The 15,223-nt window shown below is 38.1% G+C and overlaps 1 protein-coding gene across 1 annotated transcript; it reads right to left on the bottom strand.

Annotated features, from left to right (window-relative positions):
• Window positions 1–2,715: 2,715 nt before the first annotated feature.
• On the bottom strand, window positions 2,716–14,655 carry C3H2orf69 (chromosome 3 C2orf69 homolog). Its single transcript, XM_021703109.1, has 2 exons — window positions 14,314–14,655; window positions 2,716–3,662 (listed from the first exon to the last, which is right to left on the bottom strand). The coding sequence occupies exons 1-2, from the start codon at window positions 14,653–14,655 to the stop codon at window positions 2,835–2,837; spliced, it is 1,170 nt and encodes a 389-aa protein (XP_021558784.1). The 3' UTR covers window positions 2,716–2,834.
• Window positions 14,656–15,223: the final 568 nt, after the last annotated feature.

Raw genomic sequence — 15,223 nt, 5'->3', positions numbered from 1 at the left:
ACACCTAAGTTGTATTCTATTTTTTTTTAAGTTCCATTAAATGGGATACTAAAATGACCATCCTGAGTGAGTGCCTGTCTCTACCACTAAGAGCTGCTCAGCCTCTCTGCCTTTGTAAAGACCAACCTGATTTACAGATGGGGTCTATCTACATATATATCTTATCCTCTAAAACATGTTTCTCTTAAAGGCCCTTAATGAAGTCTAACAGAATAGTTCTTTTAAGAATACTACCTTTTGTTTCATATTTTCACTTTTAAGCCTTGGTCTGTTATACATTTCTATACTCAAATGCTTGGGACTGTTTTGTCTCTGCCTAGATCTTTCCTGCCCTTGATGGGTGCTTAGATATTATATGAATAAAATGAAAAACAGATCACACCATATTCTAAGTCTCTTAATGACAGCAAAAGGAATACAGATACCTGAAATGATTAGCACATAAAAGGAAAAACTTATTTTTGAGTGATTTTTTTCTCCAAGAAATTTAACAGAAGAAATGGAAATAAAGCAAATTTTTGTGGGGCAATTTAAAGGTGAAATGTAAATGAAAAAGAAATGTATTTTTACAAGGAAAGTTGCTCATATGAAGAAACATGGAGAGTTAATGAAAACATATAGAAACCTAAACTAGCAAAGTGAAAAGAAATAGCTTCCTCCCAAGTAACAATCTGAAGTTTTAACAAATCTGGTAACATAAAGCACATCCAAACAGACTTCTCTGGATTAAATTTAATACAATTGTACATTCATGCTGTGGTGCTAACAACTTTCACATTATCTGTATGACTTCTCAGTTGACTCTCATGACAAACACAAAGGCACAGTCCAAAAGGATATACTAACATTTACAATAGTCTTAAACAAATGTAGAGAAGACAAATTTGAAGTCTTAAACTATTTGAATATGGATCAACTGGAATATATTTTCATTCAAGAAAATATTTCTACTTTCAACACTCTCACTTTGCTGCAGTGGCAGTGCCCAGGTGTCCCATGAGTTATTTTTAATATACACTGAACATACAACAATTACAAGGTAAGCAGTCACATGACTAGATAAAGAACCTAGATTTTTAAATATCTCATTTTTTAAATGAATCCTTCCGCAAAAAGTCCTTTTTCCATTTTAGTTAATCTTGTAAAAATAAGTGCCTTTCCTTCCCCCCTCATTAGTGCATTCACTACCTTCACTACTTAACATTAGATACACATGAATTTAACCAAGGATTATTAAACATTGAAAGAAGCCATCCAATCATAATACTTCAAGATTAGGTAATAAAATGCTAGAATCAGAACTTGTCTCCTTGTTGCGAATTTTTGGTCTCAAAAGAAACAGGTATTTAAAGAAACTGAAGCAATATAAACTAACTTGTCCTTAAAAATGAGAGATACTCTTCTGTACTTTATAGAATTAAGGGATGTTATTTTTAAGCATTTTGTGAGTAAGAATTCCTGTAAGTCTGAATATGTGGAATGTATTATAAAGTCATTAAAATGTAATTCTGGGAAGAAACCAAGAGATTAACATTTTAATTCTATATTTTATAAATTTAGGTCCTCTGGGTTATTAAGATATTAAGCTTCAGTGTCTTCTTTTTTTTTTTCAGTCTGAAAGCAGCAATGTTACTTCCCTGCTTAATTATTTCATGACCTGCAAAAGCTAATTATTAATAAACAATAAAAAAGTGACTTCACCTTTTATTGTAATCACACAGCTATCAATGTTGGTTGACATTCATTAGATCTTGGTTTCTCAAAATGTATTTATCTAGGTCAAGAAAAACAAGCAGAAGGAAACCTCACCCAAATTATGTAGCAGTGTTAAGCAAATTCAGTTTTTGAGCCAAAATTAAATCATTTGTGTCTTCAAACTTTCCCTGTAACTTTTCTTATAGCAATATAATTTTGCATTTTGGCCAAAGAGAGCTGCTTTCTTTTGGCAGACAAAATCATGCTTCTGGAGAAACACTGACTTAGATCTATAGAATCTGTCTCCTTTTCAATAGAGTAGTAACAAATAGAGTGTTACACATTTATTTCACCTAAGTTGATCTCTTTCAAAAGACCAATATGATGAAAATCTGTAGCATATTTTTACCCAATATACTTAATTACGTTCAATTTAAAACAATTTTCTAAAAGATCTGGTTTTTGGCCAAGACTCAAGAAACTCCAAAATATCTAAAAGTCATCAATTAAAAATTAAGCCATAGTACTTAAGTGTAATGATTTTAAAAACCAACTGCACACTACTGCATGTTCTTGGAAATTTGGAAACAAATATATTTTGACTATTAAGAAAAAAACACTTGGTGGCCCATTAAAGAATGACTATGAATTTACAAAACATGAGAGGCAAGGTACAGTTATTCCAAAATTACGGAAAACATCAGTGTGCCTTTGCTTTATTTGAAGAGAAACGGAGTTTCGAGTGCCAAACAGCTAATTACTGTTAGTGTCACCAAAATTAGTTCCAAACAATACTCAGAAAATAAACTATTTCCAACAATAACAATTTTCGTTACCTTTTATAAGGACTATATCATAACTTTCATTCTTAAGGGTCTTGTATCTCCTTGTAGGATTATCACAAATCATCTTTTACTTTTCAACTGAACTAATTCTAACCCCATCCAAAGTAAAAACTTCACATTCACAAGCAAGGAATACTATTGCACATTACACTCATTTTAGGAATGTGTGCTTCCTCCCCCCGCCCCCCCCAAAACTGACAATGCATCTATGAATTATATCTCATTATCTGAATTTATAACACTCAAAGTGCTTCTGCTCTTCCACTGAACAAGTACATTAATATTCTTGTAGTCTCAAAATACTTCATGAACCCTGAAGTGATTCTCTATGGAAGGAGCTTCCTTTGCAAAATGAATTTGGCTAGTCACCTGCATACCAAAATCTCCAAGAATCTGAACAAATTTCTTGTGCTCCTTTCCAATCCAAGATCTCATTGGATCACATACTTGGTAAGGTGTTACATGGGTATGAACAATAATCCCTGTTTGTGCAAATTCTTTCAAGACCTCTGGATAAGTAACCCAAGTATTGCTTCCTCCAGAATGACCGCCATCCAGCCAGTACATTGTTCTTATGCTTTTGATAAAAGCATCTATGTTCTTGTCTTTCTTGGCTTCTTTTAATTCAAAAAGCAATTGATTCAAAACAACACAACCTTTACTGAATCCAATCAAAGTAAAAGAAGCACCATTCAGTGATGGTGGGTAAAAACTCATGGTGGACTCACCAAATTTTTCACAGGTCCTCTCTTTTTCTCCCTGGCAACCATTAGTAGTGTGAGAAGAACTGGATCTACAATTAGATGCTTTGGAGTCCTTATTCAAATCTTTCACATTCTTCTTTGATAACAAACTGTTCTGACTTAAGTTAAAAGCATTAACTAATAACATATAAAGGTGCTTAAAAGCTCCAAAGTCAGTATTGTGTTCTGGAGCACCAAACATATTACTTTTCACAAAATTGTCATAGCAGCTGAATTTGTGCAAATGCATTCGGGAACACTTTATCACCCAAATATAACTATTGGGGAACCGGTGAGCTAAAATGGTGGCAACATTTTCTAGACTCCAGTTTTCCCACTGATAATTTTCAGGATGACGAGTCATAATTTCATGGTAATTCTGAAAGGTAAGAAAGATGAAACAAGCATTAAGTACACATTTATATAAAATTATTTCCACAAAATACCTTCCCATTTTTATTGTGGAGGAAATTGGGATGTTATATGACCAGTGGTTAATGTACTAGAAATGAAAACTATAAATCCGTCATTACTTTCTGATCATAAGGTTTTAAACAAATAATTTTAGTTTAAACCTAAAATCCATCAAAAGACAGAGTTATGAGATATAGCTAAATAGCATAGTAGAAATTTTAAAAATAAAACTTACTTTAAAAGGATATTTTAAAATAAATTTTATTTAATATACACACAATCTCCTATTCCTAACACATTAACTGAAAATAAAAATTGGTTTATTAAACAGACTTTTTGACCAACCCAGAACTTTAAAATATTTTCCCATCCTGAACCCTCCCTTTATGGATTACTCTAACAATCTGAATGCTAAGTTTGATTTTAATTTTAGTATTACAGTTGACCCTTGAACAACATGGGTTTGAACTGTGCAAGTCACTTACAAGTGAGTTCTTTCCTATAAATACAGCATAATACTGTAAATGTATTATCTCTTATGATGTTCTTAATAACATTTACTTTTCTTTTTAAAGATTTTCTTTTTAAGTAATCTTTACACCCAACGTAGGGCTCGAACCCACAACCCTGAGATCAAGAGTCCCATGCTCCACCAAACTGAGCCAGCCAGGTGCCCCCATAATAACATTTTCTGAAGAAAAATGTTACTTTATTGTAAGAATATAGTATATGATAATATAACATACAAAATATGTGTTAGTCACTGTTTACATTATCAGAAAGGCTTCCAGTAAACAATAGGCTATTAGTAGTTAAGTTTTTGGGAAATCAAAAGTTATATATAGATTTTCATCTGTGTGGGAGTCAGTGCCCCTAAACCCTGCATTGTTCAACGGTCAACTGTGCAAAGCTGCAATGAACGTTCTAGAAAAATCTTTTTATACATCTCTGATTATATCAATAAAAATAAATTATTGTATATGGGGTGCCTGGGTGGCTCAGTTGATTAAGCGTCTGACTCTTGATTTCAGTTCAGGTCATGATCTCAGGGTCATGAGATCAAGCCCTGCACAGGCTCTATGCTGGCAGTGGAGCCTGCTTGAGATTCTCTCCCTCTGGCCCTCCCCCAGCTCTCTCTAAATAAATAACATCTTTTAAAAATAAATAAATAAGAATAAATTCCTGGATATGGAAAAAGTGGGTCAAAGAATATTCATAATTTAAGATTAGTTATACAGACTACAATGCTATCTTCCAGAGAGGTATGTATAATTCTTTGATCTTCACTCAATTTCTTACACAAAGGATAGCTTATTCTAATTTGGACTTACTGGAAATTTGAATGAAGTTGTAATTTTGTTTACATATTTATTACCCACCTGGATTTCTATTTGTGTCTGTTCATAACTTTGGCCTTTTTTAATTTGGATCTTATTTATTTATAAGCATTCTATATAAATAACTTTTTGCATAGATTCTAGGATATGCATATAAATTTTGTTTTTTTATTTTTATTCACAGTAGCTATTTTTAAAAGGGGGGAATTCATTCAAATTTATTCATTTATTCTGAGATTTATTGGATACCTGCCTATTGGGTATGGATCAGAAGAGACTAAACCCCTGCCCCCACGGAGCTTACATTCTAGTACAGAGATACACAATAAACAACTCCATAAGTAAACAGAGCAACACTGTCCAACAGCAATATAACATGATCCATACCTAATATTTTCTAGTAGCTACATTTAAAAACGTAGGAAGTTAACAGGTGAAACTACCTTGAATAATATATTTTATTGAGCCCAATATATCTAAAATACTGTAATTTAAACATGTAACCAATATAAAAAACCAATGAGAGATTATTACATTTCTTTTTCTTACTAAGTCTTTGAAATCCAGTGTGTGTTTACACTTATAGCGCATCTCAATTAGGATGCTAAATTTTCTTTGGAAATACTGGATCTGAATTTAGATTTCATAAAATTTACAGTTGAAAAAGTAGATTCACATATCCAAGTTGTTCAAATATACTTAAAAGTTTTCTAGGAACTGAACTCTCAGTTTTTAGATTTAAATTTAAAGTTAAATATAATTAAAAATTTAATTCCTTGATTAGACTAGCATTTCAAGTGGTCAATAGCCACAAGTGGCTAGTAGTCAGCACAATATTAAGATGGTGGTTAAGTGCAATGGAATATAATTTTTAAAAAGCAGGGCAAAAGGAATACAAGGTTTTGGAGAGGATGGAAGATTATTATTTGAAACCCAAGGTGGTCTCCAGTAAGATGATAGTTGAGAAGTATCTAAAGGAACCAAGGGAGTGATTCATATTTCAGGCATAAGGAACTGCAAATGCAAACAGCCCTGAAGCGGAAGCATGTCTAATATAGCCAAGATACAGCAGTGAGGCTAGAGTAGCTCCCATGGTGTGAACAAAAAGAAAGTGGGGGTGCCCGGGTGGCTCGGTTGGGCGTCCGCCTTCAGCTCAGGTCATGATCCCCGGCCCTGGGATGGAGCCCCACATTGGGCTCTCTGTTGAGCGGGGAGCCTGCTTCTCCCTCTCCCTCTCCCCCACTGCTTGTGCACACGCGCACTCTCTCTCTCTCTAATAAATAAAATCTTAAAAAAAAAGAAAGAAAGAAAGAAAGTGATCGCCAAGATCAGAGAGATTGTTGGGGAGAAGGGGAGGGGTAAGGACTTTGGCCTTTGCTCGGAGCAGAGGGCTGATGTAACATGTTTTGAAAGGATTACTCTTGCTCCTATGTTGAAGAGTCAGGAGTTGAAACAGGGAGACCAGTAGGAGGTTCCTGAAATATAATCCTGCCGAGAGAAAGTGGCTTGAACAAGAGTGGTAGCAGAAATGAAGGTGGTAAGAAGTGGTCAGACTGAATAGATTTTGAAAGTAGAGTCAACACCATTTGTTGATTGACTGGGTACAGGGTGTGAGAGAAAGAAACACAGTTGTGATTTTCCTTTATTCTAACATCCATATACTATGTTGAACAATTTTAAATGTACTTCTCTTTTGACCTAGTGATTCCACTTCTAAGAATTTATCTCAGTGATATACTTGCATATATGCATAAATAAATAAGCATGTATAAGGTTATTTCTGTTTCAGAAGAATAAAGCAGCTCTATGAGTACTCATATGCATTGTAAAATAAGGGCTAAAAAACTCCTGTAAGCTATGCTACCATTTGTGTTTAAAAAAAAAAAAGTTTGCAGGGCACCGGGGTGGCTCAGTCAGTTGACGGTCTGACTCTTGATTCCACTCAGGTTATGATCTCCAGGTCCTGAGATCAGCCCCAAGTCAGGCTCCACCGTCTCCCTCTACACACCCACCCCCCCCTCCCAAGCGTGCACGCCTGTATGTGCACATTCTCACATGTGCGCGCTCTCTCAATCTTTCAAATAAAGAAAGAAATCTTAAAAAAAAAAAGTTTTCATCAGCATAGAATGTCTCTGGAAGAACACATAAATCAGCAACAGTGGTAGCCTTGGGGAAGAGAAATAGGAGACTGAAGAGGTTGGGATGAAAAGGAGACTTACTTTTCAATGTAGAACCTTAAATAAACAATTTTTAACAATACACACATATTTTTCTATTGAAAATCTAAAACTAATAAAAGTAATACTACAAAAATTTAGTCTATAAACAAAGGTATAAAGACAGAAAAACCATCCATAAAACCACCAATTAGAAATAATCATTATTGGGGTGCCTGGGTGGCTCAGTCGGTTAAGCGACTGCCTTCGGCTCAGGTCATGATCCCGGAGTCCTGGGATCGAGTCCCGCATCGGGCTCCCTGCTCAGCGAGGAGCCTGCTTCTCCCTCCGACCCTCCCCCACTCATGTACTCTCTCTCTCTCTCTCTCATTCTCGCTCTCTCAAAATAAATAAATAAATCTTAAAAAAAAAATAATCATTATTAAAATTTTGGAGTCTAGCATTCTAGTTTTCTTTAGTATACATACACATTTGTAAACATGTATAGAAGACAGCATTCTTACCTCTCCCTCAACAAGCTTATACATACAGTTTTCACTTAATATATATTACAGGCATGGTTCCGTATCAGTAAATATAGATTTGCATCTTAATTTTTAGACTTTCCATCAAAAAGATTAATATCAATTTCCACTCTCACTGGAAGTATACAAGAATTTACCCACATTACCCACACTGGCTATTAGCATTGATTTTTTTTAAAAAATCTTCACTACTATGATAAAACACCTTACTTTTGATTCAATTTGCATGTTTTGATTCCTAAGCTGGTTGAATATTTTTCTGTTTATTAACAATTCTCATTTTTTCCTTTTGTTAATTCTCTGTTCATGTCCTTTAATAATTTTCCCAACTGGATACTCAAGTTCTTCTTTACAGTTCATAATCTCATTAATGTTAACAGTGTCATATATGTTAAAAAATATTTATTCCCAGAAGGCTATCATTTAACTTTTATGGATTCTGCTACTGCCCTTTGCACATTCAGATTTGTGATATAAAATTAAAATAGGAACTTAGATCTCAAGGGGCTCATCTAAATCCTTTTTATAGCTAAGGAAACTGAGGTCCTAGAAACTAAGTATTATTTCTATTACAGTTATTTGGTTAATGAGCCAAAATGAACTCAAGATTCTACAATTCTCAGTTTAGTTTCTACCACATAGGAGGTAATCTAAAAACTTGATATTTTCTTTGATGAGCCCCAGGTTACATGATCAGAAGGGAAAAATGCTTATACTAAGGAGCTGTGTGCACTAAAATATAAAAATAGTATTATTACTGTTGTATCAAAACCCAGTTCTCAAAACAGTGGATAAATATTCCCATATTCTAAAAAAAGACACAAGACATCCCCATAGGACTTGATAACATATAGCCAAAACTGGTTCTGCAACTCCGGCTATTACCCAGGGCCAATCTACAGAAATGCGGAAGACTATAGAAAGAGAGTGTTTTCTTTTGAGAATTTTCATCCCAACTGGGAATGTAACCCACTTATTTGCCTTGTAGGGGGAATGCTTGTAGGGGGCATGATGCTTCTCCTCATCACCAGTGAGGCAAATAGCAAAAGAATCTCTTGGAGAGATTAAGGGGTGTTTATTCTACAGGTAGATGCTTGCTGGCCTGCAAAAACTTACAGGCCCACCCCATACTGCTACTAAAGTAAAGGTACAAAAGATTCTTAGGAAAACTTGACATCTGTTCTCCAACAGTTTGGAGACATTCATGATTAAGTTTCAAGCTAGGCGGATTAGTCTTACAGCAGAGCAAGGATAACTATATTGGATATGAGCTGTACTTCCATCAAAAACGGGGGGAAGGGGGCATCTTTGCTGAGCATAAAGTAGACATCCCAAGTAAGCAAGCTAGAAGGACCATAACAGCATCTAGCCTAAGAAGGCTGCCTGACAAGAGCATAGGAAGCCCCAGGGCACAAGATCAAGTGTGAAATAATAGAATACATATATTTGTATCTGCCCCTGGTTCCTGACACAGAGCTCCTAAAACCCCTGGAATTTCCTTGGTTGACAGAAACATCTTTGTTCTAATGAGGTGACTCTAAGTGGGCTCCTGGATAGGAACTGGTCAACCAGAAAGACCAAGACATGATCAGAAGTTTGAAATTTTCGGTCCCACTCTCCATTCTCCAAAGAGAGGCTGGAAATGGAAGTTAATGATTGATCGTTGACTATGCAATGAAGCCTCCATAAAACATCCCCAAAGTATGGGTTCAGGTAACTTCTAGGTTGGTGAACACACGGAGGTGTTAGGGGAGTGGTGTATTGTGAGAGGGCTTTGGAAGCTCCACACCTCTTCCCACATACCCTATGCATCTCTTCCATCTAGATGTTCATCTGAATCCTTTATCATATCCTTTCATAATAAGCGGGAAAACAGTAAGTACACCGTTTCCCTAAGTTCTATGAGCCACTCTTGCAGATTAACTGAACCTAAGGAGGGTATCATGGCAACCCCAACTTATAGCCAGTCAGCAGCAGCACAAGTGACAACCTGGGACTTGCGATTGGCATCTGAAGTGGGGGGTGCAGTCTTGTGGGACTGAGCCCTTAACTTGTAAAATGTGACAATAACCCCAAGTAGATACTGGCAGAATTGAGTGCTAGGATACCCAGCTGGTGTTGCAGAGCATCACCTGGTATGGGGAAAAAACCCACATATCAGGTTTCAGGAGTGTTGTGAGTATGGCAGTAGTGTGAGTATTAAAGGCAAGACACAGGAGAAGTGAGTCTTCACTCACCAGGACATACACTTAGGGCACAGTCATCTATATATCCTAGCCTTTAGGAAAACAAAATTTTTTTAAAGGTAAAATTGGGAATGGCCCAAATGTTCACCAAGTGCTAAATGAGTAAACAAATTGTATATCCATATACAGAAAACTACTCAGTAATAAAAAGGAACATACTATTGATACAGGCAATAGTAAGAATGAATTTCAAAAGCATTATATACTAAGTGAAAGAAGCCGGACACAAGACTACATACTACGATTCCAAATTAATGAAAATCTAGAAACAGTAAAACTACAGTGAAAAAAAGCAGATCAGTGGTTGCCTGGGGCTGAGAAAAGAGACTGACAGAAGTGGGGCACAAGGGTACTTTTTAGGGTGATGGAGATGTTGTATAACATGATTGTGGCATTGGTTACATAATTGTAACATTTGTCAAAATTCATCAAATTGTAAGCTTATACTTTAAAAAAAGAGAAATAAGTATAATTTTATAACCTGAGGCTTTTAAAAGCAAGATAACTCAAGAAAATTGGAAAGCGCCTATTTAAAACCAATCCTGATTCCCCTCTCCAAAATCATTACTGATGGATTAAAAAAACATCAAAGTACCTAAAGAAATATTACTATGTTCTCAGCTCGCCTATTAATTCAAATGAGAAAATAACAATATAGAATAAAAAAAGGACACACAACGACAACAAAATGATTGCAAAAGGAACATCAAGAAAGTAATGGTAGAGCGCCTGGGTGGCTCAGTTGGTTAAGCGACTGCCTTCGGCTCAGGTCATGATCCTGGAGTCCCTGGATCGAGTCCCGCATCGGGCTCCCTGCTCGGCAGGGAGTCTGTTTCTCCCTCTGACCCTCCTGACCCTCCCCCCTCTCATGTGCTCTCTCTCTCTCAATCTCTCTCTCTCAAATAAATAAATAAAAATCTTAAAAAAAAAAAAAGTAATGGTAATTAAAATTTAAAATTACATGGACAACCAGATCTAACTGATACCAGTTAATTCAGTGTTAACATGAGGTAAAGCTTCTAATGGTACCTTACAAAGTTGTTGGCCCAATTCTGTTCAGTATTTATCCAAATTAAGAATAAAGATAGAAAGTATGCTTATTTAATCTATATATGATATAAACCCGAATAATGGTTCTATAAAAGAACTGATACATGAATAAGATGAGCTGTATCTAACAGGGTAAATTTCACATGGATAAACATGAGGCTCATAAAAATCAAGTACAAAGATAGAGATGAAGAAATCTGAGCCAAAAGTATTTCATATAATAATAGTCAAGATTTATCAAGCACTTCGTGCACTGCTCAAAGCAACTTACATATACTCATTCATTCACTCAACAAGTTACCTACTGAACACCTATTACATGCCAGTCACTAAGCGTCATAGATATATTAGTGAAAAAAAACCAGATATAAAGCTTACATTGTAGTGCTGGAAGACAGACAAAAAACCAAATGAATAATACAGTAAAATGGGTAAAAATAAAAGAGAAAAGCTAACAGGGATCCTGTGGATACATGTGATTACTAAATAGGTTGGTCAGAAAAGGCCTCACTGTGAAGGCAACTTTTGAGCAGACTCAAAACAGATGAGGTAATGAATCCCATAGATATCTGCAGGAAGATTGTTCCAAGCGGTATGCGCAAAACTTCTGAGGTTAAGTGTGTCTACCATGAGAAATATGAAGAACACTGCTAGGGCAGAGTAAAACAGAAAAAGGAGACAGTCAGAAAAGCAACAGAGTGGGAAAAGGTGAAGACAGTGAAGAGCCCTTCAAACCATCAAGAATTCTCTGGTTTCTACTCTGAGTGACATGGGAAGCTACTGGAGAGTTTTGAGCAGTGGTGTGGCATTAACTGGACTTACTTTTAAACTGATCCATCTGATCGCCTCCAGAAAGATTTAGAAGGGGAAGCAACTTTATCTGTCGATGGAGGTATGAGGTATGAAAGAGCGGTTACTAAAAGATAACTTCAAGATTTCTAACTTGAGCAACTAAAAAAGGATTTCCATTAACTAAGACGAGGAAGACTGAAGGAAAAACAGATTTAAAATGAAAGATTCAGAGATTTTATGTTTGAGATATCTATTAAATATCCAAAAGAAAATAGTGTTCATGCAATAGGTAAGTCTAAAGTTCCGGGAATCTATTAGGCTAGATACACAAATGTTGAAGGTCATCAGAGTACAGGTAGAATGTAAAACTACAAGACTCAAAGAGATCACTAAGGGAGTGAGTAAAGGTAGAGGAGAAAAGTCCACAAACTGAGCCCAATAATAAAAAAGGTCATCAGAAAGATGAGAAGGAACTGTTACTCTTTAGGTATTCGCGTATTTAGTCCTCACTGGTATCCTATGAATTATTATTCCTATTTTATAGTTGAGGTAGCCGCAATTGGCCAGAAATTTCATGGTTAAAAGTGCAGAATCAGGGTTCAAACCTAGGCAATCTGGCCTCAAAGCCTTTTGATGCATTATCTTCTTCTTCTCTAAAGGACCTGGGTTTTGTTTTTTTGTTTAAGATTTTATTTATTTATTTGAGAGAGAGAGAGAGCGAGAGCAGGAACACAAGCAGGGGGAGTGGGAGAGGGAGAAGCAGGCTTCCGCTAAGCAAGGAGCCCGATGCGGGGCTCGATCCCAGGACCCTGGGATCATGACCTGAGCCGAAGGCAGACGCTTAATGACTGAACCACCCAGGAGCCCCAAGGACCTGGGTTTTTAAAGCACTTCATGCTCTGCATAAATCAACACTATATCACTGTCCAAAAAGCTAATGGAATTTCAGGCTACATAAGGAAATGGATGATGTCAAAACAAAAGGAGGTATTACTCTAAGTGTTTTTAGCACTTTTTAGACCTGTATTGTATTCTGGCTGTCACACTTTATAAACATTTAGTAGGTGCTCAATAAAGGTTCGTTATCATTACTATCATCATCATCATCATCATTATAGATGCACACAGTAGCTTTTCCTCAAATCTCTGCAAGTCGCTATCAGTAATGTCATGCTGTTTTCCCAAACTGAGCAACAGAGCATTAACCAAGTATCTTCTCTTAAATCTAAATACTAGTTTTTTCATAGTTGTTATTAGCAGTTAATTAGACAGTTAATTATTTTAAGAACAAGAGAAAAAAACTACATATATCTTAATCATAATTTGACACAGGGCACAAAGTTTGTAACTATATCATTTTAAAGCATCCATTTCGAAAACAATAATACTGTTTTATGGTATAAGAAACACATCTAGCCATATTTTAGCTTTACCTGTCTACACCAGCACTACCCAACAGAACTTTCCGTGATGATGGAAATGGTCCGTGGACATGCTCTGTATTTGCGCTGTCCATTAGGGTACACACAGACCTTAGGTGCTCCTGAGCACTTGAAATGCACCTAGTGCGACTGAGGAACTGGATTTTTTATTTAATTTAAATTAAATAGCCACATACAACTAATGGCTACCGTATAAGACAACATAGTTCTGGAGTAAGATCCAATTAAGACCCAGCTTTCCAGGACAATACATCCACGAATATTTGTCTGAAGATATAAAATGAGTAATAAAGATAGGGCTCCTGGGTGGCTCAGATGGTTAAGAGTCTGTCTTCGGCTCAGGTCATGATCCCAGGGTCCTGGGACTGAGTCCCACATCGGGCTTCCCGCTCAGCGAGGAGCCTGCTTTCCCTCTGCCTCTCTCTCTGTCTCTTATGAATAAATAAATAAAATCTTAAAAAAATTAATAATAAAGATAAAATCTCATACAAAAGTAGAGAATTTAGGTGAGCACAAAATACTGACATGCTTAGCAATTACTGTCCCTTTTCTTCCACCTACCCTCCTTTTCTAGGGTAACTAAAAATGTCATACCCTTATAATTTTTTTTAATTGTTTTCTTTTTAATTACTGCCAGCGTTTTCGGAACACTAGGTGCTAAGTTAATTTAAAAGCCATCCCTGTCTCCTAACACACACGCGCGCGCGCGCGCACCTCTGAAAAACCAAGTTAGAATGAATATACATTATGTGCCTCATTCCTTCTGTCTCAAAATCCACCCCCTCGAAGCCTGGACTAACAGCTGGCTCTTCCGAGTCGGTCGTAACCCTCCAAGGACACCTTCCCTCTGGAGCTCCAAAAGCAGGGGGTCAGGTGTGTGGCAGGGGCGGTTTTGGATTTCGTGGAGTAACGCAAGAGCCACGCCGCCAGTGCATGTGTGGGTGTGTTCCGGAGAGGCAAGGAACCCGGCACTAGTACGAGGGGGAAATTGAGGGAATTCGCACATGCACACGAAGAAGGAACAGGTGTCCAGGCAGCCCCAGGTTACCTGCACATCCCCAGGGAAATAGAGAACGTGATGCTGGGGCGCTGACTGCGGCTCCTCCTTCGCCCGGTCCCCAGAGAGGGCCCGCCGTTCCGGTCCCTCCCCCGCCGTCTCCGCCACCAGCAGGAGCAACTCGTTGCTGCGCTGCGGGTCAGCTCCCGGCACCGTGGACAGCTGCAGGCACTGCTGCCGGCGCCCCTCCGCCAAGGGGGAGCACCGCGCACCGCTGCCGCCGCCCCGGTTCATGGTTTCGGCCTGCGAGCGGGACGCGGCGATTCCGAGGCTGAGCTGCGGCAGGAGGAGCAGCAGCGGCGGCGGCGACCGCAGGAGCCTGAACTCCCACATGGGTCGCTGCCGCGAGAGCGGTTCAGGGGTGGGGGGAGGTCCTGAGGGAGGGACTTCGGCCGGCCGCCCAACGGTCCGCGGGAGCGGCCCGGGCGGGACTCGGCGAGGGGGCGACGACGGCGTCAGAGGCCGACGTCGGTGCGCAGCGTGCGTAAAGGAAGGGCGGGGTGTGCGCGAAATTGGACTCGGCTCCCGGAGCTGGAGATGGGGGCGTGGCCCGAGGAAAGACGTTTGTGATTGGTGGGTTCTGCTGCGCGGGAAGTTCGAACGAAAGTCTGGTAAAGAGCTGGAGGAGAGCAAAGAAAGAGGGAATGAGCTAAGGACTCCGAAAGAAGGGTGGCAGTTGTAGCATAAGCACAGCAGCAGGAGTGGCCCGAAGGTCGTTGTCCGGTGACTGGGTAGAGTTTTGAGTATACTATGCTCCCGTTTCGGTAGGCTCACCATTCAGGTGAGACTTTTTATAGTTCTTTGAGCCCTGAATGAAAGGAATCTCCCTTTTCTCACAAGCTGGAGTTTTCTTTGTAGATGTAGAGGATTTCTAGGTTCATGGGAATTTATTGTTAGATAC

Source organism: Neomonachus schauinslandi, chromosome 3 (genome assembly GCF_002201575.2).
Source record: "Neomonachus schauinslandi chromosome 3, ASM220157v2, whole genome shotgun sequence".
Taxonomy (NCBI): domain Eukaryota; kingdom Metazoa; phylum Chordata; class Mammalia; order Carnivora; family Phocidae; genus Neomonachus; species Neomonachus schauinslandi.
This window is presented reverse-complemented; position numbering and strand designations above follow the sequence as displayed.

Coding starts and splice junctions, on each gene's coding strand:
- C3H2orf69 (XM_021703109.1), bottom strand. CDS start 14,655: ATGTGGGAGTTCAGGCTCCTGCGGTCGCCGCCGCCGCTGCTGCTCCTC. Junction 3,663..14,313: donor ATTTCCCTGGGGATGTGCAG/GTAACCTGGGGC, acceptor CTTACCTTTCAG/AATTACCATGAAATTATGAC.